Here is a 24,197-nt window from a genome sequence, read left to right on the forward strand (position 1 = left end):
CCACCCACCACCGAAAAATTGGGGAAATTACACTGATGCACCTCTGTAAAGTGCTTTGAGATCTACCCATGAAATAGTCTACATGGCTGGTGCTGGTGTTCTCAGTCAACGGTTTATTCTCCAAACGTATAACTGACGTAGAACCCAGAGTAGCAATCGACCTAACAACAACAACAAAAGCTTCAAAGATGTGTAGACTTTTGCTTCAGGGGCCAATGCCATGTAGATTTCAAAAGCAAATTTTTCTTATTGGAAAGAAAAGGCTTTACAACATGCTAGTGAATTTTCACAGTAAGGAAAATATCTCAATACACTTAACCCACCTCAAACCAGTAATTACTATGTAGCATTGCTAGGCAGGCACACTATTGACTGTAGAGTATGCAGGCAAGTGCAACGGCAATATACACTAGAACAGTAGCTTCTGGTATAAAACAGACATCAGCCTTTCCTCCCTGCACATGATGAATGTCTGTGCTGATGCGGCAAGCTGGTCATTCCCCGTTGTTTCACAACAGCCTCACGGGCATTCAGAATTAGTCTGCTTTCATCCAGGTGGCAATGAGGAATAACTTCACTGAAGTCAATGGGGCAACATCTGTACAGCTGGTCAGGAATTTTCAGCCAAAACCTTCTTTTTGTTTGAAAATGCTGATTCGTCAAAACTGAAGCAGTGCACAGGAAAGGGTCGCTGCTGAGGAATCTCCCGTTTCAAAACATTTGTGAATTGTATTTCCCAAACGGTTGGAAAAGAGGTCAAAACAGGACTTGCCAGCCATTTTGGAAACACATTTTCTGTTCAAAAAGGCTTTTTTTTTTGTGCATGTAAAATTTTAGTTAGATTTGGTATTAATTAAATCATGAAGTATTATTCTTGTTAGTAAAAAAGATCAAGACAAAATATTTCAACAGTTCCTGAATTTTAGATTTTTTTGATTCATGAAAATTTTGGAGATTTTGACTTTTTGGGATGGGAAAAAATTTTTGAAATCTCCAAAAACACTCGTGGGCTGGAGAAACCTTTTCCTTCCCAGCTCCTCACACAGATCTGACACCAGTGTATGAGCAGCAGCAGCAGGCTCCGTGGGATGCAACATTGTTTTGTCAGCTCAGGCAGCTGATAGCAGCATGGACTCTTGAGCAAAGTCCGTGAAAGAGGCCCTGTGCACAGAGCATGCTGTCTTATCCCCATCCCCATGTCTGAGAGTCAGGCAAGAGCAGACGGTTCCTAAAACTAGGTTTCCATGGTTCATGCATTTCCAGCTTCTAATTTATGGGGGTGCGCGTCTCATCCTGTAAGGTGCAAAGCACCTTCAACACCTACTGAAGACAAGGAGACAAGGAGGCTGTTGGTTCAGCCCCAATTAACCTGATTTGTTTGGGGTTGGATGGAACCATCAGCTCAAGAGGGAAGATGAATAAAATAGCAATAATTAAAAAAGGAACATTCTACCACCCTCTCTCCCCATCCCTTTGGAAAACTGGCAGCCTTTTATCCTCTGAAACTCATCCATACCTGGTCCCATATTCCATAGATTACATTTGAGATGGAGACTTGGGCAGCTGGAAATTAGAGTGAAATATAGAAACCAATGACGAAAGAGAACACTGGAAATATTAAAGCACTCAGTGTGGCTTGTTTTCATTAAAGTGGATACTGCTCCCTAAAGCAAAGTTATTTTGATCCATGAAGCACAGTGTGTACTTGAAGTCAGCAGCAATCATGCTGACTGTCCATTGGGCAGTATCTCCTTATGGGTGGTCACCATGGGGTAGGTAATGACCGCCACTGAAAGCACTGACTCCAGCTTTGCGGATGGCACCTGCTCACAGAGTCTCAGTTCCAGGTTCTCTGCACTCAGGTGGCTGTGCAAGCTTCTGCCCTCCTTCCTGATGCCACAGTTCGAGGGTCCCATTTTGGCCCTTTCCAGCTGCTGGCTCTCCTGCTTGTCGGCTGGCTCAGGGCTCCGCAAACTGCAGAAGAGAATAGCCACGAAGCTCTTCTTGAAGTTCTCATTCATAAAAGTGTAGACCACAGGGTTATTGAAAGAGTTAAAGAACCCGACGGCCTGGACGATGGCAAAGATTATCTTTACGGTGACATCATCGTAGCTTTCCTCCAGGTTATCTGGGGAGCAAGGGAATAGATTAGAAAGAACCAACCAGAGGGTCTTACCTATTAGACCCACATCTTTCTGTTTGCTACACTATGTGCTCCCTTGCCTTACCATTCACCAGCCTCCTCTCCAGTCCTTCAACATGCTCCCACTGCAACTATGTTGAAGCTCACCCCTGAGCATGAGGCCTATGCCGCTCTTACAGACAGGACTTAAGTAGTTGCAAAGGCCTCTTCACTGGGGTGAATTTCACCTGAAGTGAGGCAACCTGCTCTGCAGCACCTGCAATCTGGAATAGCCATTCGAACTCTCTCTAGTTTGTCCCTTTTCAAATCTTACCCCCCTGTGACTACCTCTCTCCCCAATTCATAGAATCATAGCAGATTAGGGCAGGAATAGAACTCAGGAGGTCATCTAGTCCAACCCCCTGCTCAAGGCAGGACCAATCCCCAACTAAATCATCCCAGCCAGGGCTTTGTCAAGATGGGCCTTAAAAACCTCTAAGGATGGAGATTCCACCACCTCCCAAGGTAACGCATTCCAGTACTTCACCACCCTCCTAGTGAAAGAGTTTTTCCTAATATCCAACCTAGACCTCCCCCACTGCAACTTGAGAACACTGCTTCTTGTTCTGCCATCTGCCACCACTGAGAACAGCCGAGCTCCATCCTCTTTGGATCCCCTTTCAGGTAGTTGAAGGCTGCTATCAAATCCCCCCTCACTCTTCTCTTCTGCAGACTAAACAATCCCAGTTCCCTCAGCCTCTCCTCATAAGTCATGTGCCCCAGCTCCCTAATCATTTTCATTGCCCTATGCTTGACTCTTTCCAATTTGTCCACATCCCTTCTGTAGTGGGGGGGACCAAAACCGGACACAGTACTCCAGGTGTGGCCTTACCAGTGCCGAATAGAAGGGAATAATCACTTCCCTCCATCTGCTGGCAATGCTCCTACTAATGCAGCCCAATATGCTGTTAGCCTTCTAGGCAACAAGGGCACACTGCTGACTCATATCCAGCTTCTCATCCACTGTAATCCCCAGATCCTTCTCTGCAGAACTGCTGCTTAACCAGTCGGTCCCCAGCCCGTAGCGGTGCATGGGATTCTTCTGTCCCAAGTGCAGGACTCTGCACTTGTCCTTGTTGAACCTCATCCGATTTCTTTTGGCCCAATCCTCCAATTTGTCTAGTTCACTCTGGACCCTATCCTTATGCTCCAGCATATCTACCTCTCCCCTCAGCTTAGTGTCATCCATGAACTTGCTGAGGGTGCAATCCATCCCATCCTCCAGATCATTAATGAAGAAGTTGAACAAAAACAGCCCCAGGACCGACCCTTGGGGCACTCCGCTTGATACTGGCTGCCAACTAGACATCGAGCCGTTGATCAGTACCCGACGATCTAGCCAAATTTCTATCCACCTTATAGTCCATTCATCTAATCCATACTTCTTTAATTTGCTGGCAAGAATACTGTCACGAATCCTCTTCCTCTCCCACATTGCTGCTCTTATTTGTGCCTGCAGCTGTGCTATAATTTCAGCATTTTGATTTGAGCTAGTTGGTAAATATCTTCCCTGCACCAGTGGAATTTTTTTTAAATAGTTCTTTGTCAACATTTTTCACAGAAAATTGACAGGTTTTTTTTTTTTTGGTGACCAATTGAAAACTGAAATATTTCAGCTCCGAATTTGAAATGTCACTGTGGTGCCTCCTGGGAGTTGTAGTTCAGGTGGCTCATGATCCCCTTCTCCTCTAGAGGCTGGCCTACATCGCCCATGATGCACCATGGTCTCCTCTTGGTGAGGGGAGGTGGGGAACCATGGGAAATGAAATTGAGCGGGAGCGCATGGCTCACGGAGGAAAATGCGAGCAGGGGGCACTGGAGTTGGGCTTTGGGAGAGCATTCTGTTTTCTGACAAAAAGTTGCAATTGCCACGGCGGAGCAGACACTTTTCATGAAACAACTTTGTTTAGTCAGAAACCCACTTGTCTGCTGAAAACTAGGTTTGTTGCCAAACTTTTGGCCAGCCCTAACTTTCATGTAGTTTTTAGGTGAGGTGGTATACAAAACAAGGACTAGAGCCCTTACAAGTATATGTTGTCCCATTGACACGGTCTGAGCTTCTCATCTGAGTAAAGGTTTACAGGATCAGGCCCTATGTTTGTACTGTGCTGAGGTGAGGAATGCTGGTATTTGGAGAGAACTGGGAAACTGACCATAGGCCCAGCCGAATACATTGAGGGCTAAATTGGGGAAATGTTGCTGTTCCTCCCCCCCCCCCCCCTTGATCACACTACTTGCATCACCACTGGAGTTTCCAGGGAGTGTTTATGGCAGGGCTGTTAAGAGCCGGCCTATGCCCTACTGAAGTCCCACTGAATCCCTCAAAATAGGACTGTGCTGCCTGTCTGCATAGTGTTAATTTCACCCCAAATCATCTCCATAACACCCCACGTACAATGGGAAAATGGTATCACAATATTACGGCTGGAGAAAATGAGGCAGAGAAGTTGCAGAACTCAACTAGGGCTATGCAGTTAATCGGTGACAGAGCCAGTATTAGGCTGCAGGAGACTCCCTAGCTTCCATCTCTAAGTTCAGGCCACTTTTTCAAGTAACTTTAATAGCACAGCATGCATGGGTATTGTTACAAAACCACCCATCGCTGCCTTGCCACCACAGACTGACTAATGTGCCTGAATAAATTTTTTTACATATGGAGATAGGCTGCATTTATGAATTGGAATGGCTTTTGTGTAACAGAGGCTGTCAGTTGACATTCTGATCATTCATGTGTGGAGTGAGATCTTGTTGAGTTAGCAGGATTTTGAGGAGCTGTCTATGCTCACATTGCACTAATCAGTGAATTATATACTGTACTGAGGCAAGGATGCCTCTTTTGCCGGCTATTTGAGAATCTTCTCTTTTATAATCAACATCCCCAAGGGGATGGAAGGAGGACTCAGCTGGGCATGCAGGAAGACAAATTTTGCAAATACTAGGCCAGTTCCTCCTCTCATGGCATAGCTGCACTGTCTTCAATGAAGATACACTGATTTATACCATCTGGCTCATTGTCCTGTGATTTACTGCTTTCAATTACTTGTAAACCTGGGCTAGATTCAGATCTCATTCTTGTCAGCACAAAGCCAGAATAACGCCACTGATTGCAGGGGTGTGGGGGGAGGAAATTACTTTGGATTTAGGATGGTGGATCTGAGAGCAGAAATGGTCCATCATATTCATTCATCTGCTGCATTCATTTCTTATGTTGAATTCTGCTGAGAAGCTAGTGTGTGTGGGTGTAATTGGTGTATTTAGTCCTTAGCCATAGCGTTGTTGTTGTTGTTTTTTCAAGAGAGCAAAAAAGCCACTCTGGCTGGAGACCTCCCCTATAAAATAATTGGAGTTGGACCCAAGCTGTAAAATTTGGATCTGGTTTGATCTTGGCTTCAGTGTATGGGTCCTGCCCATTATAGAAACTGAAACATTTGCAAATGGATTTAGATTTCAGCCTGCCCAAAGAGTGTAAGAATATCTGGAATTAGGTTTTTGGTTCAAGCTCATGTCTAAATACAAGGAATAATGCAGGCAACTCCAAAACAGTGGGTGCTCTTGGCTGTCCTCAAGGTCATATGCCAGGCAAAAACAAATGGGTCAGGCATTCTACCCAATTTAGATAATAGTGTTTCCCCTCTGGCCCAAGCTGTTAGCTAAAGTTCAGGACTTTGAAGGATTGTTTCCATTAGGATGAGAAATTGCTACTGCAAGTCAGGTCTACTTTTGGTGTCATCTTGTTTATTTACAAAAAATGTACACAGTCTATCTCCCCGGACACATTAGAAACAAACAACAGTAGGCAGTTTTCTTGCTCAGAAATTCCCAAATCTGCCAACTTCATGAGCTCTCTGCCCAAGAAGCTCTGTCTCTCTGCTTCCTCTCAGAGCCACATTCACAACCCCATCCCCAGGCTTTCTACTCCAACACACAGAGTCTGCTGCCCATATCCTAGCCATGTGTTTGCAGCCAGGGAAACCCCACACTCTACACAACTTAGCACTAACCTGGCATGCAGCCTAGAGCCTTGGGCAGTAGCCTCCCAGCTGTCATTACTCAATAAAGGGACTTGATTGCTCCTTCTCTTGAGCCTAAAGGGATTTTATTCCAGAATAATTACTGCTCTTTGGAAATGCAGTAATTACACTGGAATAAAGTGAGTCTAGAACACAATGTCCTTATAGGGAGTTACTCAGGAATAGTTTTTGCAGAATAGTTTCCTTGTGTACATTAGCCTTTAGCTATCATCTCCAATGCTGCAATACTGCAGTCAGTTCTGGACAATGCGGTATCGGAAAGATATGGGCAAACGGACAAGAGTTCAGAGAAGACCATTAATGAAAAAAATCAAGGGGCTTAAGCAATGCAGTTTTGATGAATGAGTAGAAGAGCTAAGTATATATTGGTGCTAATAGACTATTCTGGAATTGCAGTGGAGCTACTGTCTCAAGGGAGGTTTCAGAGTAGCAGCCGTGTTAGTCCGTATTCACAAAAAGAAAAGGAGGACTTGTGGCACCTTAGAGACTGACCAATTTATTTGAGCATAAGCTTTCATGAGCTACGGCTCACTTCATCAGATGCATCTTTTTCCACTGAATGCATCTGAATGCACTGAATGTAGCTCACGAAAGCTTATGCTCAAATTAATTTGTTAGTCTCTAATGTGCCTCAAGTCTTCCTTTTCTTTTTTCTCTCAAGGGAATGTCTCTTGTTTTATTTTTATTGGTCATTTCAGGAATTTTAGGATCTCTCTCTCTCTCACACACACACACACACGCACACAGAGTCTTTTATCAGTTCAATTTATATCTACTCACTGTATTCAAACAACATGTGGACAACGTGAAAAGGTGCCCAGCACGCAGCGAAGAACAGCACTACAATAACCATCATCATCACGGCTCGTTTCTTCTTCCTGGCGGAAGCCATTTGAGACAGAGAGCGAGAGCTGACAAGGAGACATTTATAGCAGGAGGCAAGCAGAAATTCAGCACCTGATCATTTGTACTGAGAGAAATAGGCTAGTTGCGTTCAGATGGTAGGAGAGTGAAAAGCATTCACTGTAAAGCATTCACATTCCTGATAAAAGGACACAAGGATGGTCAATGAAATTGAAAGGTGGCAAATACCACCCCCTCACCCCGCCCCCACCAATCTGATTAAAGGAAGCACTTTTTTTCTACACAATGCAAAATTAACCAGTGGAACTCATTGCCAAAAGGCCTCTGAAGCAGCTAATACCGGCCCCTGTCAGAGTCAGAATTCTGAAGTAGATTGACCACTGGTCTACTCCTAGTATGGGAATTCTTCTGACTGCATCACAACCACTTTATGACTGTTATACCAGCTGGCTTAACATTTTTTCATTTGCCAGGAAATTGCTATATTTTCTAGAGGGGTTGGATAATGCCCGAAAGGTTTGCAGCTTTGCTTCCAGTTGGATAAGCACCCAGAAAGCTCAGGGGCCCAATTCTGCTCTCACTGACTCTGATGTAAATCTGGAGGTATCCACGGAAGTGAATGGAGTTACACTGATGCAAAACGGGTGTCGGAGGAGAATCGGGACAATGTGTTTATTTGGGCCGTAACAGGATTGCAGAATCCAAAGAGGCTTCCCAGGTTCTGGGTATTTCCTTCTTGGGACACTCCAAATTTCCTCCCTCCCTCTGACAGCTCTTTGCTTCTCCCTGTGTTTCTTCAGGGTTAGCTGAATAGGCCTCTATGGTGCATCAGTGCCCACTAGTACTGCCCACGACTATATGCTCTCCATTTGATTGTGCTGCTTTCATGCCTCTCCCTTTGAGCATCACTCTGTAGGTCTCCTGGGAAAAGGGTGGGAGTGGAAATCTGACCTCCTGAAAGAATTTCACAAGTGTGGTACAAACGGCAGCCAAAATTCTGGGGAACGTTCTTTGGGCTGAGCTTCCTAACAGCCATGGGAGTTAAGTGGCAGGCCTATGCAACGGAGAGAGAAACTGAACCATAAAGCACCCAGCACAACAGGGTCCTGGCCCAGGACTGGGGCTTCTACATACTACAGGAATGAAAGTTCTGATTCCGCACTTACTGGAGTCAATGGAAAAGTTCTCATTGACTTCAGTGTGTGTTGGAACAGCCCTATAGGACTTGCCTAAGGTTCTACAGTAAGTCAGTGGCAGAACAATTAATAGAACCCAGGAGTCCAGACGACCAGTCCTCTCTTCTAACCACCTGCCAACATTGCCTACTAGTTCTCGCACGCACGCCTAAACTGTGATGCTTCTCCTCTGGTCTAGGGCTGCCAAGTCTCCAGGATTGTCCTATAATCTCCAGGTTTTAAGGATTCATCTTTAATTAAAGATAATGCCATGTGATGAAACCTCCAAGAATTCATCCAACCGAAGGTGGCAACCCTATCTCTGTGCCATTTAAAGCCAGTCAAACAGGCGGCTACCCACCTTGTTATTTTAGCCATTTCATGGCGACTCAGGGTGTTCAATACTGAAGAGTCTCCAATCCGTTTCTTGATCCACAGCTCGTATCCTATCCGGGAGTAGAGCATCAGCATGGCCGTGAGTGGCACCAGAAACAAGGCCACCAGGATAAAGATTGCATAAGCACGGCGCAGCTCAATGCTATGCCAGGACTCCAGACAGCAGACATGATGAATATTATAGAGAAAGTCATATTTCACCTAAGGGTGGGGGGGAGGGGCGTGGAGTGGAGAAAGATACAAGGTCAGAGACTTACAAGAGATGATCAGTGCATCAGAGAGGGAGCGTCAGAGAAAATAATATCAGTATGAACAAGAATGACACAACACTGACAATAAATAAGAAAAGGGGAAACGAATCAAATCTAAAAGCAACAAAAAGCCAAGAAGGGAGGAGTGCCAGAGACTCTGCGTAGTCCACTAGGGACTTTGCTATTGCTAGTGATTTTACGTCGAAGATGTTCAGATACCATGGTGATGGGCAGCGGTATAAAACCCCAAGCTAGGTAGGTAGGTAGATAGACCAACACCTTGAAATTTGAACCCAAACCAGAAACACCAAGAGTTAAGATTTTTTTTTTTGCTTATATATAAATTGTCACTTTACATAAGAATTGACATACAGGGTCAGACCAATGGTCCACTTAGCCTAGTATCTTGTCTCTGGCAGTGAAACTTCAGGAGAAGTGTACAGAGCAGGGCAGTTTGGAGAGATCCATACTTGTTTTCCCCTTCTGCCTTGTGGCAATCAGAGGTTTATGGTCTCCCCAAGCATGAGGTTACATCCTTGACCATCTTGGCTCATAGCCATTGATGGACCTATCATTCGTGAACTTATCTAGGTTTTTTTTTAACCCAGTTATGCTTTTGGCCATCATAACATCCCCACAGGCAGTGAGTTCCACAGGTGTTAATTGTGTGTTGTGAAAAAGTACTTCCTATTGTTTGTATTAAAGGTGCTGCCTATTCATTTCATCGGGTGACCGTAGTTCTTGTGTTTATGTGAAGGGTTAAATAACATTTCTCTATTCACTTTCTCCATACCAGTCATAATTTTATTGACCTTTATAATCTTCTCCTCTCTTTTCTGAACTGAACAGCCCCAATCTTTTTAGTCTCTCCTCGTATGGAAGCCATTCCATACCCTTGAGCATCTTTGTTGCCCTTTTTTGAACCTTGTCCATTTGTTTCAATGGTTAATCCCATGCACTGTTAAAAATATGTGCCTTATTTCTAATTTGAATTGGTCTGCCTTTGCCTTTCAGACATTGATTCTTGTTCTATCTATGCCATTCTCCACTAGATTAAAGAGCCCTATAGTGTCGGTATTTATACTCTGTGATCAAGTCAACTCTTAAGCTTGTTCATAAACTGAACAGACGGAGCTCCTTAAGTCTTTTGCTGGAAAGTATATTTTTTCCAGCCCTTAAATCGTTTTCAGGGCCAAGTGATTTGCTCAAAGTAACAAGAAGAATCAGGAAATAGACCCAGGAACCTTGGCTTCCCTGTCTCCCCTGCTCTAGATGTCATATCCCTTGTCTCCCCTTGATGAATACAGCAATAGCTTAGTTCTGCCGGCTCCATACTTAATTTGACTACGTACTGCATCTTGGAAGCTTCTGTTACAGACTTGAGTAGCTGTTTTACAGTTCTATCTGCTGCAGAGTTATAGTGAGATAAAACTCAGACAGACCTGGCACTTGGCATATATTGATGACAATGTAAAGTGGAAAATGATTGACATGGTTTATCAGTGAGAATGCTGCTTTACAAATTGATGTTACTGCTGAAGAAGCCCCTAATTGCTAGGACACAATGCTTATAAAAAGGCAGAGGGAACAATGCAAAATGCAGCAGAGAAACTGGCTTTGCAGAGGGAATGGGAGTTAATCACTCACTTCATGCCCACCCTTGCTGTCTGTCAGCAAATAGAGTGTCTGGAAAATGTAAATACCTTCTTTTTTAAAGGCTTCTGGCAGGAAGGTATTTAAATAAGCACTCAGATCTGTAAAGTTAATTCTCCTAGCAGAGACGAGGTGGGCAAGATATTATCTTTTATTGGACCAACTTCTGTTGGTGAAAGAGACGTGCTTTCGAGCATACACAAAGCTCTTCTCCTAGCAGGACATTTAAATTGCTATGTAATTCATTTACATTTGTAGAGTGCTTTGAGGATGAAAAGTGTGATGTCAGTGCCAGGTAATATGAAAACACTCTGGGCCCGCTCATCAGCTGCTGTAAATTGGTATTGGTCCATTGGCATAAGTATGGAACGGAGCATGCCTTCTGTGAATCTGCACAGCTGAGATATAGTTCTCTGCGTCTGCAAATGGGATCTTTTTGCCATTATGTTTTATGCATGTAACTAATGTAACAGTGTCCATCTGACCCAAAGATCTGCTCACTGGTTCATCACCTCTATGAAAACTCTCTAGTTTGACACACTTGACGTTTGCAATAATGATTTAACTGCATTTGGACAGTTTCTGATTTCAGTTAGGCTGGGGTCAACCCGCTGGAGCTGCTCCTGATTCACACTAGAAGAACAGAGCTAAGGGACTGGTGGGAGTAGATTGGTGGAGCTCCATTTAAGACAACAAAGCTATACTGATATACGACTGCAGGGGACCTGGCCCGTCGTCTAAGCTGTGTTAAATGTGGCGCAGAACGAGATTTTAAGTGCCGATATCATAAAGCATGCTGCTTATCATATAGAACAGCAATGTGCAGTGCCACTGAGCATGGCTAATACCCACTTCTACAATGACGCACCGGGAAGGAGGGGAGTCCCCAGTTGTTTTTCATTCAGACACCCCAATTAACTGTGATTAAAGTCGCTGTCAGGGACAAACTGTGGGCACTGGTGGCTTGACTGACATCCAGTAGAAGCATCATTCTTTGAAACGACCTGCTGATTTCCCCCTGGAAAATTTTACTATTCATTCTGGGCCTGATTTGCCTCTCACACCAGTATAAATCGGGAGTAACTCCACCGAGGTCACTGGGATTACTCTGGTATAAAACTGGCAGGAGAGGAGAATCAGGCCTCTCTATCTGATAACAGTACTACATATACTGTCTGCCAATCCTATTGTCATAAGCTTCTTAGTGGCAAGATTTCAGGCAAAGAATTTTGTGTGTTAAGCCATCAGACTATTGCACAAGGATTCATAGGGCCTGTCTGCACTGCACTCAGAGGTGTGACTGCACAGACATATCTGAGCTGGCTTTGATCTAGCTAGCTCGAATAATATAGCAGTGGAACGAGGGCAGGACGGACTGCATAAGCTCACTAGGATGTGGTTTCGAGCAGCTAGCCCAGGCTGCTTTGGCTTTACTGCTATTGTTAAACCAGCTAGATCAAAGCTAGCTCGGTACGTCTACAGGTGCTGCAGTGTAGACATATCCAGCCCAAGCCTGAATGTCTACATTACAATTTCATAGCCCTACAGCCCGAGCCCCGCCAGCCCAAATCAGGTGACATAGGCCAGCCCTGGATGTTTTATTGCAGGTGGACATACCCTAACAATAACACTGAGTGGCAGTTTTCAGATAAGCATTCTCTTCTATGAATGGGTGACTGGCATTTACCTCCAGAGTCTGAACGTACAGCATGGGCGACCCAACAATGACTGCAATCGTCCATACGAATCCTGTTTAAAGAGAGAAGAAAGGAAGAAATTAATTCTTTCAATTATGACCGTTACTTTTCAACATTTATCTCAAGGCATTTGTCAGTGTTTACTTTTGCCAAGTGAATTGGCTAGAATGAAAGAGCTGAGGCTCTAGATTTCTAATAACTGAGAGTTTGCCAATCAAGAAGCATCTTGTTTTTTTCACTTTGTTAATTATGCATAACTGCAGGACTCGCTTGGCCTTTCTACCTCTCTCTGCAGAGAATTCTTTGCTCATTGTCAAGGTGAATCAGTTACAGATTAAGAATCTAATATCTAATCCTTTACACTTTTCCTGGTTTAAAATGAACAGTATTTCAGTCTCCAGATCCAGCCAACTCCAGATGTTGTTCACTTGAAATCAAATTTTCAGAGTAAGGAAATTGTTCCAAACGAATAATCACACTATACTTTCATTCTGCCTCCCTTGCTCATGCTTAGTAATATCGTGCTTTGCAAATAGTTCCATTGATTTAAATGGAGCTATTCTAAAGAAAACTACTACTCAGTGTGAGTCAAGGAGACTAATAAGTCCGCAGAATAAGACTGTAGGCTGAAATTCTACTGTGGGTTATGCACCATTTAAGTGCTCAAAGTATGGTTCAAATGGGATGTAGACCTTGGGTTAGCCCTCTGCACAGGGGCAAATTTCACGTGCAATGAATTTTGGTTATGGGGAAAGTCACTGTGTTTGTAAATATGAGTTTTTCCCTGATTTATACCATTGGAGCTACTATAGATCATGGCCCAGTTTGGCCCAATATATTGGATACCTTTTTAAAAAGGTGTCTCAGTGTGCTGTTTAACTTTGTATTGTTTCATCTGTGCAATATTCCATATGCTTATATTGGGAAATAACTGTCTGGGTGTGAGGAAATGTTCAATTCAGTCAACAAAAGCCTTTTCACTGGCCTCGTTGGGCATCGGCTCAAACCTTAGGTGTAACCACTGTGGGTGGTGAAGGGGCATTCTCTTGTTAATTGCACCCGCTGTACAACTGTTCAAGAAACGTCACCCCACTTGTAGGGTTTGACATAAGATGAATGGAGCCTGTGCAGTTCACCCAGGTCTCCCTGCAGCCTTTTGTGAGGGGGTGTGTTTCTGAGATCCAAAAGATGACTTTAGTGCCAGGAAACAGGATTATGTTTTCATTTCAGAGGGATTTAAGAGCTCACAAAGTTCCCCACCTCTTGATCTCTCTGTCTTATCCTGGGTCTAGTGCTAAATACTCTTCAATCTTTCAAAAAAAATTACCTGACGCCTGCACAAAGCCAGATGCGGGATGCAAACAAAGGAAGATACCCGGCTCCCTTTTATGTCCTCTGAAATCAATGGGGTCACACTAGCATGGTGTAACTCAGGCTGAAGGATTTTCTTTTCCTTTAACAAACACACAGGTAATGCAGATTCTTTTTCTCTTGGAAGATGAATTTTTCCTTGTGCAGAGAGCCAGCATGAGGACTATGTACCCTGAAGTCCCACTTAAGCCCAGTTTTGAGGATTGACGTAATGCTCAGAATTATGTACACTGGCCCTTTATGCAGGCAGGGGAAGGAAACGGAAAACCTCGTAAGCATGCAAGAAGTCCTGAACCTACAAGCTCTTCTTTACAGTGAGCCCGACCCTGCCCTGCTGAAGGGAGCTTTGTCATTGATTTCAGAGGAGGCAGGATCAAGCATTGTATAAGCCAAGCTGCCGAACACTGTAAAGCCAAAAATCACACTAGATAACTGCAGTGCTGCCGGGCTATCTTTTGCCTGCTGCTGAATGGTTGTTTGGGGACTGGGGAGCGGGCCAGGGAAGCCCTGCTCACACCTCCACAACACACACATTCACACACACACACACAATCTTTTTCACCTGGGCAGAAGGAACCATTGCATTCCCCCAGGAGAGCACCTGCCATCTTCCCCCAGCACAGACTCATCACTAGTACGAAGCATCCCAGAGCAGGATAGAGTGATGCTGAAGGAGTCCCCTATGAACGAATGGGGCAGTTGATGCTCCCAGTAGCCCCAGGGGTATTCTGCCGGACTCTTTCCTGCGTGAGGTCTCCTTCTGCAACATATCCCCTTTTAATGTGGCATTAGCTATGGATTCCTCTCGTCTAGTCCTACTACGTAGAGATCTGTAGGAAATGGAATTTGCATCCCACAAAAAAAAATTGAAGATTTGTTTTCATTCTCAATTGGAACAAAACCGAACATCTTTTTTTGGAAATTTTCTGCCCACCTGAATTTTTGAAAAATGTTCACTTGGGGTCAATCAAAACATCCTCTTACCAGAAAGTCGAAAAGTTTCGGTCTGATTTTGATTTTAAAAATAAATGAACATTTCAAAATGAAAAGTCATTTAGAAATGAGAAATCAAAATGGAACAATCTGAGAGTGTCAAAACGTTCCATTCTGACACCACCAAAATGCTGCGTTCCAATTCTTTTTCCTTGATGAAATTTCATCTACAGCGGATACCTTCCTGCAGAAAATGTCTGTTTCAGTGAAAGAGCATTTTCCAATGGAGAAATGCTCTGTTGGGAATGTTTTGACCAGTTCTAAAATCAAGTCATCTAGTCCATCCCATCCATGCAGGTTTATCCAGGGATTGTGTCATCCCAGTGCTTTTTGTGCAATCTGGTTTGAAATCACCCAAGGCACAGGGACCTGTTCTGCCCAGACATAAGTTATTACTAAATTTAGGACAAAGTGTCATTTATCATTGAACCTGGGATTCAAATGTGATTTAAATGTATCCAATTAAAACAAAAAACACACGTCACTGACCTGAGACTTTTTTTGAAACCGATGGTTTTTAATAGCAAAAGTAAACCAGATCCTACAGCACTGGTTTCAGTGAGGCCACTCATGTAACAAGGTGCTATTCAGGGTGAGTAAGAGGATCAGAATCAGTCCCACTGTCTTTATAGTTCTGTAGAGCTTGAAAGCAGCAATGTAAAACTTGATTCTTCCCACACTTCCATGATGGAGCAGGCGGGGGATCAGGAATAGTTCCATTGAAATCATGCTGATGTAAAGATGGTGTAAATGAGAGCAGAATCAGACTGTCACAGTGGACTCAAGAAAATAGTGAGGGATTAAATTGTGTAATGCACTGGTGTGTTTGTGTGAGAGAACTCACCTCTGTTACAGGCCTGCCCAGTGTTGTGCTTAGCCAGACACAAAAAGAAACCATGTGCTTTCAGTCTGAATGACTTGTCTTTTTCATGAAAGAGAAAAACCAGCCAACCTAGAATGGCTCAAAGCCAATGCTCATGGAAGTTCCCTTATTAGCTTCCATGGGGGTTTCCCTATGTTTGTCCAACATGGGTTGGATTTGAACGTGTCCCAGAGACAGCATTGCCAACTCTCACAATTTTGTCATGAGTCTCATGATGATGATTGTTTTCCTTAAAGCCCCAGCTCCTGGAGTCAAGTGGATATGGGATGATTTCAGCTTTCATTCTTAAAAAGAAAAAGTAAGTTTCTAGCCCTTGTGGCTATGGAGAAAGCTTCAAAAATGTGACCTCAGTGCACCCTATAGGCTCAAAAAGCCTTAAATAGAAGGCAAATTAAAAAAAAAAACTTTGAATCTATTATTTGTACATAATCTCATGATCTGAAAGCTGATCTCATGTTTTTTGGTGAGCCTGACTCATGATCTTTGAACATTTGGAGTTTGCAATACTGTAGAGGTGCAAAACTCCATGCCCCATTACCAGTTACCCTACATATATACTCAGCCATACCTAGCATTTTGTAGGTTCTCTTGTTTGTGTACTGTCTCTTCATCTTCAGTGGGTGAACTATTCCTTGGTACCTCTCTACAGCAATGCATGTCATGGTAAGGGTGCTGGCCACAACTGCCGTGGTCTGAATGAAGGGGACCATCTTGCACACAAAGGGGCCTAGAAAAGAAAGACACATTTTAGTGTGCTGGCTCTCATGGCAGAAATAAATCCTAACCCTAAGGCCTGGGAGCAAATTTCAGCTGGTGGAAGGGGGGGGGGGCTCAATTCTAACTCAGATTGTCCTCTATGCATGGACTTCTTTGTAATCTTGGGGTTGTCAAATAACCTGAGCCAGATTCCTTCCTGTACAGAGATCTACTTAGCCCAGGAGAGGAGGGGACCATCAAAGAACTGGTGATAACTAGAGTTAGGTGAAATTTTTCAGACAAAACTTATTTTTGGTGAAAAAATGGAGATTCAGCACCACGGAAACATTTCACGAATTCCTGCAGGCTTCGCCAAATTGTTTTGACCGGGGGAAAAAAATTGGAACACATCAAGTGGTTTGGATTTTTTTTTTAAAGAAAAAATGTTTAAAAACTGTCAAAATGATATTGTCAAAATAAAATATTTAGTTTGACCCAAAACTTTTTTTTCTGACTTTTGGATTTGCTAAAACATTTAAAAAAATGTCATTTTGCATTCAACCCCAAACAACACTGCCCCCTCCGCCCCTCAGGTGGTGGTGGTTGGTTGTTGGTTTTTTGTTTCTATTTGCCAGCAAAAAGAAAAATCCATTATTTGCACATCTCTAGCTGTAACTTCCTGATTCCTTCTAGCTGCCTTGGCCTGGCCCTGCTCTAAGTCAGAGCAGCCTAAAGGCTTCTCTAAAATACACTAGGTAGGGATGGTCCCCAAGAGACCAGGCATCAGCTAAGAACTGGCCAAGCTCAGGTGTGCTCTACCCCTCCGCCCCCTAGACATGCTCCTACACTAGATTGTGGGGTCAGTTGGAGTATGTAGGCATTCCTATGCTGGGAAAATCTCAGCGAGCCAGTTAGAGACTCTGGGCACCACCTGAGCATTGCAAAGTGGCAGGAAAACAGGGGAGAGAATCTAGCCACGTGTCCAGCAGGCTTCCGCTTAATTGCAGTATGAATTCAATGCTTTTCTTTCCTGCATGCCGGTGTAGGATAATGTGCAATTACGTTACTTTCGACCGCTGGATGCCTTTCAGAGCTAAAACAAACAAGCAGCGAGGGGCTGAGTGTGATGACTTCTCAACAATCCTTCCAGCCCCCTGTGAAAGAAGGGAAATTTTAGCCAGCATGTCACAAGAGCCCTTAGGATGGGGACTACAGAGCGATCCAGTGGAGTCCATGGCACAATGCAGGAAGGTGGAGTTTCTTGCAGAGCCGTGCAGCACCATGTACCATTGGATCTTGGTTTACGACTGGGGCTCATAGGTACTATGGTAACCCCCCAAACCCAATAATAATTAACAGTATCACCTTTAAAACCCGTCCCACACACGCACCGCCTTCGATTTAGACACTGCTATAGTAAGCCTCTTTCATTTCAGACCAATATTCGGAAGCAGCCAAGACCTCACCAGTGTAATGGTAATAGGGAAGTATCACTCAGACATTAAATGGACTGCACCAAGCCAGAGCATATCTTGAGCTCAAATCCAGCCCTGGGCTCTGCAGATATGGATGCCGCCAAGCTGTGGAGTCAGTATGGTTCCATGGGCAAACAGCAGCAGGATGCTGCTTGGGTGGTACACAGAGCTCAGCCCCATGGAAAAGCCCCACCAGAGCTGCCCAAAGAGGTCTGGGCAGGCATGGGTCATAGAATCATAGACTATCACGGTTGGAAGGGACCTCAGGAGGTCATCTAGTCCAACCCCCTGCTCAAAGCAGGGCCAATCCCCAACTAAATCATCCCAGCCAGGGCTTTGTCAAGCCTGACCTTAAAAACCTCTAAGGATGGAGATTCCACCACCTCCCTAGGTAACCCATTCCAGTGCTTCACCATCCTCCTAGTGAAAAAGTTTTTCCTAATATCCAACCTAGACCTCCCCCACTGTAACTTGAGACCATTGGTCCTTGTTCTGTCATCTGCCACCACTGAGAACAGCTGAGCTCCATCCTCTTTGGAACCCCCCTTCAGGTAGTTGAAGGCTGCTATCAAATCCTCCCTCACTCTTCTCTTCTGCAGACTAAATAACCACAGTCCCCTCAGCCTCTCCTCATAAGTCATGTGCTCCAGCCTCCTAATAATCCTCCTAATAATTTTTGTTGCCCTCCGCTGGACTCTTTCCAATTTTTCCACAACCTTCTTGTAGTGTGGGGCCCAAAACTGAACACAGTACTCCAGATGAGGCCTCACCAATGCCGAATAGAGGGGAATGATCACATCCCCTGACCCTATCTCCAGCCGTTGGGGTCCACAGACTGGGAAGAGCAAGGCCTGCCTTGTGCTCGGGCCAGGGGCTGGACTGATCATTTTAGCCTTATGGTCTGATTCTCATTTACACTAAACTTTCAGCTCACTGTGGCCTAGTGGATAGAACACTGAACTGGGACTCAGGAAATCTGAGCTCTGCTGCTGGGGTGACCTTGGGCAGGTCATGCTCCCTCTTTGTGCCTCAGTTTCTGTGGAATGGGGATGATGATACTGAGCACCTCTGTAAAGTGCTTTGAGATTTATGGGCAAAAAGTGCTATATAAGCAAGAGGTGGTGTGTTATTAAAGTCTCCTTCTGCATCTCTGGCAGCATGCTGTTTTCAGAAACAGTCTCCTGAAAATACCCCCTGTTGCAAATGCCTTCACAGGCACTGTAGAGCTGCCACCAGGTCTCTGTGCCCAACCTGCTCCCAAAGCGTGGTGTTGGGGCCAATCAGAACTGCTATAGGTCTTTTCTGCCTTTCAGGTCAGACAGGGGACCATGTGAAGCAGAGCATAAGGTAGAGTAGCCCCGAGGCTGCTTTTACTTGCAGCAGGGTGATAAGATATCAAAGGTGGCTTAAAAACCACCTTCCACCATGCCCCCTGACCCTTCCCAAAGGGAGGAACAGAGCAACTGGACATCAGGCACTTAGGGCGGATAATTTATGGAATATGCATCATTCATCAGGCCACTAAAGTCATCGTGCTGGGATGTTAAGCAAGCTACTCTGAAGGATTATAACACTGTTTTTAGGTTAGCGTTCCCCAGCTCCTGAATCTCGTTTTAGCGTGCCACTCCTTTGATTGAGGGCGAAGTTTTAGGATGATGATTTGGGGTCAAATTCTGCTCAGCTATGTTGGTATAAATCCAGAGTCACTCCACTTGACTTCAGATTTACATCAGTATAACAGAGCAGAATTCCCCAACACCAAAACCCTTCATTTCATAACAGTGGAATAAGAAGCTCTGAAGAGCATTAGTTCTGTCGGAGAAGAGGGGAAAGTTGGATGCTGAAGTCTGATTGTGCCAGTCAACGATGAATGGCCTTCTGAAGTTATCTGATCACATGGCCATTGTGTAAAGCAGACACAAGGATCAGTCATGCTGGCATCAGTAGATGGAGGTTTTATCTGGTTTTCTTTTGCATGAGAATCAGTTGAAATTGTGTTTTGTTCCAGATGCCAGATGCTGGGTACAATACTACCAAACTCCCAGTAGGATGCTAGAATATTGAGAGACATCTGCATCAAGTGACTACTAACTGACTCAACTTCCTGGAGGTCTTTGTGCCTTGAACATTGTTGACAAGAACGCTGTGGCTTGGCTTGCCTGGATTGCATATGCCAAATAATACAGTGAATGCCCCCCACCTCTTTGGAAAGGATGAGTTTCCATCTCAGCCCATTTGCTTTTTTAGAGCCAGGACTGGCAGCAGCGTCTGATGCTATCGCTGGGGATTTATCTGCATCTAAGACTTTCCCGGAGCACAATGAAATTGTTGGCGTTTGAACAATTTTCTGCTCATTTTACAGCCTTTTCCCCTGAGATGAAAGAGCTTCAAGGGAGCTCATCTAATCTGTTGCTCATCTGCTGGGCTCCCTAGCAACTGACGGGCACACATGAGGCTGCCTTTTCTGACCCTCGTGTCTGATTTATGTGGAAGTGTTAAGGAAATAGAGGTTTGAAGATTGTGGATGCAGATTTAAAGAACCCAACAGGTGACGTGAGGCTGAATATATGTTTTCTCAAGTAACAAACTCTCTGGAGCACAGTCCCAAAACGTGGAGGTGGAGAGATTGTTTTTAGCACAGACGCATCTGGGCTTTGAAACTGGAGTCCTTTCCTAGCCCTGGATCTGGAGATGAGTTATTCCTAAAGCTGCTGGCTAAGATAATCACAGTGAGGAGATTATCAAAGGCACCAATGGGAATTCGATATTCTTCTCTGGTTAATTGCCAAAGGGAATTGGGCACCTTTGAGAGTCTGCCCTCTAGTGGGTGTGCTAGGAGCTAATAGAGTCTACTACCTGCTGTGGCTGGAGCTGGGAAAGCCAGGGGGTTTCTATTCTATGCTGAAGAACCTTTGCATTGTGGAGGAGAGTTGACTTGACCTGGTACGTCTCCCAAGCTGCACTATAGGAGCTTATGCTCAAATAAATTGGTTAGTCTCTAAGGTGCCACAAGTCCTCCTTTTCTTTTTGCGAATACAGACTAACACGGCTGCTACTCTGAAACCTGTAGGAAGAGAGGCCATACAGTGCCCCTAAATGACCCTGGGGGAACAGAAAGGGGGCAGGCCACTGGGACATCTCTCAACACAAAAAATATAGTTCGGGCTGGAAGGAGATGGATGAAGTTCCACTGGGCTAGGACTCAGGAGAGGTGATTTTTGGTTCCCTGTTCTGCCATAGTACATGCTGTGTGAACGTGGACAAGCCACTTAGGGGCTGTCTTCCCTGCAGCATTAACGTGAGCTTTTACTTGGATGTCATCCCTAATACTCTTACCCACCTCATCCGCACACACACAAAACCCTCTGGCTCAAGTTTGGTGTTGCTTTAAAGCCAAGCTAGCTGGCCCAGCTGTGGGTAAAGGCTAGAGACCACCCTGCAGTGATTACGCAAATTAGCTCACTCCAGTCCTGCTTAGCTTGCCAGATCCAACTCCCAGACAATATGGCTGAGGCCACGATGCATTTGGGGATAGGCGGCTTGCCTTTGAGCTGTTCAGTATGGGGAGTATACACGAAGGGATAGTAACTGTTGGCCATGTGGGTGTAAGGCATTAAGTTAGCTGTTAAGTGAACAATACAGTTCTCCCCTTTCTAACACAAGAAAATTCTGCTGTCTAGAATCAAATTGATTTTTAATGAGCCTATGAAGGCTCCATTCCAAATAAATCCCTGGTGTCACTCCATCCACTTGTACAAGGTGTGCCAATGATTAATTTGCTCCAGCATTTCTAATGTAATTTAGCAATTAAAAGGCCAGGTCTTCAGCAGGTGTAAATGGACATCAGTGGAGTGATATCAGCTGAAATCTGGCCCATCATTTCTGTCTGGAATTGGGTTCCTGAGGCCCTCTTTGGCTTTTTTGTAAGTTCTGTCGGGAAGCTGAATCCCTGAGGTTCAAGAGTTGATTTGTGGTTTAAGCAATCACAGTTCCATTTCTGGCAAGGGTGGTCCCCGTCTTTCTTTGATCTAGTGCTATTCCCAGATTTTCATACCTTCCCCTTCCTGTACAAACCTGGTGTTTCCCCTTGTTCGGCAAGATTTGCCCTAATTTCAGTCATTGTTGACCAGCTACCAGCCTAGCTGCACCAGCCTGAACTGTAGCACAGAAAGCCCCTGTTTTCACCAGTGGAGACCACCCCTGCTTGACACAGAAGCCAGCTGCACCATTGCAAATTGCAGCTTGTAAGGGTTTATATTGTCTGCACCAGGGGTTGTCCCTAGTGTAGAAAAGGTCTAAGACACGATCTAGTGGTCGGAGCACAAGATCAAGAGCCCGAAACTCCTGAGTTACATTCCCAGATAATCACTGGGATATTCAGCAAGTTGCTTAACCACTCGCTTCGTGCCTCAGTTTCCCCATCTGTAAAATAGGGATAGCTACCTTACTGGGGTTTTGCAAGGGTTAACAGATGTACGTGACGACTTTTGGAAGAGAAAAATGTATTATTAAAGTTAATTGTGAAGAACCCAGATGTTTATGGATAACGCAGTCCAGTTCTTCTGCAGCGTTTCTTCTTTCTCTATTTTAATAGGATAATGCCACCCTTCCACTACTGTTATGAAGATTCGGAGGTGTGGGGGTTTGCTTTGAAGATGAAAAGGGCTATCCAAGCATTAGGCACGTGTATTGTCAGTGTAGTGATTCCCTTGACGGGGGGGGGGGGGGGGGGTTGTTAGCAAAGCCAGGGAATACAGTCTGCCCATCAGGAAACAGGGATGGGAGAGGATAAGGCAAGGGGAGAAGAGAATCAAAGGAGATGGGAAGAAAAGCAGATAAGCAGCTGAGCTCGACAAAGCCCAAAGGCTAGATCCTAGGCTGGTGTAAATTGGCGCAGCTCCTTTGACTTCTCTGGAACTACGCTGATTTACGCCAGCTGGGGATCTGGCCTCACGAGCAGTCCTGGTGCTAGCCCACTGGCAGCCCTAAGCAGGAATATATTCTCCTCCCCCCCACCCCCACCCCGATACAAAAACAGGCAAATTCTTATAATAAAAAAGGAGTAAGGGGCTGCCTTGAGCTGTTTGGGGCCCTAAGCAATTGCTTAATCTTCTTAGGCCTGGCCCCAGCTCTGCCCAGGAATTATATATAATGGGCCAAATCCTCAGTGCATGACTGCAGTGGAGCAACACTGATTTACGCCAGCCCAGTGAGCTGGGCCATTAACATCACTGGATTTACTCCTGATTTACTCTGGTTCAGAATCTGAACCAAAGGGTCCGATTCTCCTCTGCACTACACCGGGTGCTGTTTACACCAGCGCAGAGTGAGTGTAAAATGCTACCACATCACACTCACGTCCATCTACCTCCACTTTGCACTGGTGTAGGCGACTCCCCAAGGTGCAAGGCAGGTATCCAGTTAGAGTATTAAGCCATCTATTGATCTGAAACTATGGGCCAGATCCTCATCAGATGTCAACAGACCTAGCTCCTTTGACTTCAGTGGAGCTCCACTGATTTACATGAGCTGAGGGTCTGGCCCCAAACTGCAGCTGGGTACATCTTTTGCTCTTTTAAATTACAGTGATCTTCTGTTTCAATCGGTCTAAAGATAAAATCCTTTAAATTTTATTTTATAAAATGGACTCAGATATATGGTAGTTAATGATATTTGTTTTTAATTACTATATTTTTTTTGCTGTTGCTTTATTTCATCTCTTGATTTTGGACTGGAAATACTCACCAGTAATTATGAATAGCTTAATATTGTATCTAGTTGTTAGAGCACTGGACTGGGGCTCAGGAAACCCTGGGTTCTATTCCTGGCTTTGCCGCTGGCCTGCTGGGTCATGTTGGATCAGTCATTTCCCTTCTCCATGCCTCTGTTTCCCCATTTGTAATGGGAAAAATGATACTGACCTCCTCTGTAATGTGCTTTGAGATCTACAGATTAAAAACACTGTATAAGAGCTAGATAATAATAAAAATATCGTAACAAATCCATGCCCACCTAAGACATCACATTTCTTAATAACCCACATTGCAGTACCACACAGTAACGGCAGCAAAAATAGACTTCCAAAAGCACTAATGCCTAAAGGAAAATCTCCATTATCTGCTGGCTGTATAGGACCTATGACACCCAGTTCAGCGGTTCTGTTTTCATCCTGGAGAGGCCAGTCAGATGCACACAAGCAAGTTAATTGTAATGTATCATAAAAAAAGAATATATTGTATTCCGTGCCCTGCTGGTTTCATACGCTCTCATCTTGAGTTTCCTCTCTTCTGTCACACAGTCTGTCTTGGGCTACAGCTTAAAGGTTGCCATTCTTCTCCCTTAATATTATTCTAACATAAGGAAGCTTTCTGAGGAGGAGACAGTGTGATTCCCTGGCCAGAGCACTGGACTGGGAGTCATGAGACCTGGCTTCCATTCTCAGTTCTGCCACTGACCTGTTGGGTGACCTTGCACAAGTTGCTTCCCTGTATAGTGCCTCAGTTTCCCCATGAGCAAAATGGTCCTGACTT

General features: G+C 44.6%; 1 protein-coding gene across 2 annotated transcripts; it reads right to left on the reverse strand.

Annotated features, from left to right (window-relative positions):
- Positions 1 to 910: 910 nt before the first annotated feature.
- Positions 911 to 23,603, reverse strand: LOC140903504 (pyroglutamylated RF-amide peptide receptor). Of its 2 annotated transcripts, XM_078850638.1 has the most exons (6): positions 23,413 to 23,603; positions 16,065 to 16,223; positions 12,240 to 12,301; positions 8,614 to 8,849; positions 6,994 to 7,091; positions 911 to 2,128 (listed from the first exon to the last, which is right to left on the reverse strand). In XM_078850638.1, the coding sequence occupies exons 2-6, from the start codon at positions 16,204 to 16,206 to the stop codon at positions 1,722 to 1,724; spliced, it is 945 nt and encodes a 314-aa protein (XP_078706764.1). In that variant the 5' UTR covers positions 16,207 to 16,223; positions 23,413 to 23,603; the 3' UTR covers positions 911 to 1,721. The 2 variants fall into 2 exon arrangements, with proteins under 2 accessions (XP_078706764.1, XP_073180962.2); XM_073324861.2 differs by lacking the exon at positions 23,413 to 23,603 and having other exon boundaries at positions 16,065 to 16,527.
- Positions 23,604 to 24,197: the final 594 nt, after the last annotated feature.

Source organism: Lepidochelys kempii, chromosome 26 (assembly GCF_965140285.1).
Source record: "Lepidochelys kempii isolate rLepKem1 chromosome 26, rLepKem1.hap1, whole genome shotgun sequence".
Classification (NCBI taxonomy): Eukaryota; Metazoa; Chordata; order Testudines; family Cheloniidae; genus Lepidochelys; species Lepidochelys kempii.

Excerpts from the sequence above, each read along its gene's own strand:
- LOC140903504 (XM_073324861.2), bottom strand. The coding sequence starts at position 16,242 with ATGTGTCTTTCTTTTCTAGGCCCCTTTGTGTGCAAGATGGTCCCCTTC. Across the intron at positions 8,850-12,239 it reads TGTACGTTCAGACTCTGGAG|GTGAAATATGACTTTCTCTA; the intron begins GTAAATGCCAGT and ends CCCCACCCTTAG. Across the intron at positions 2,129-6,993 it reads CCACATGTTGTTTGAATACA|ATAACCTGGAGGAAAGCTAC; the intron begins GTGAGTAGATAT and ends CTTGCTCCCCAG.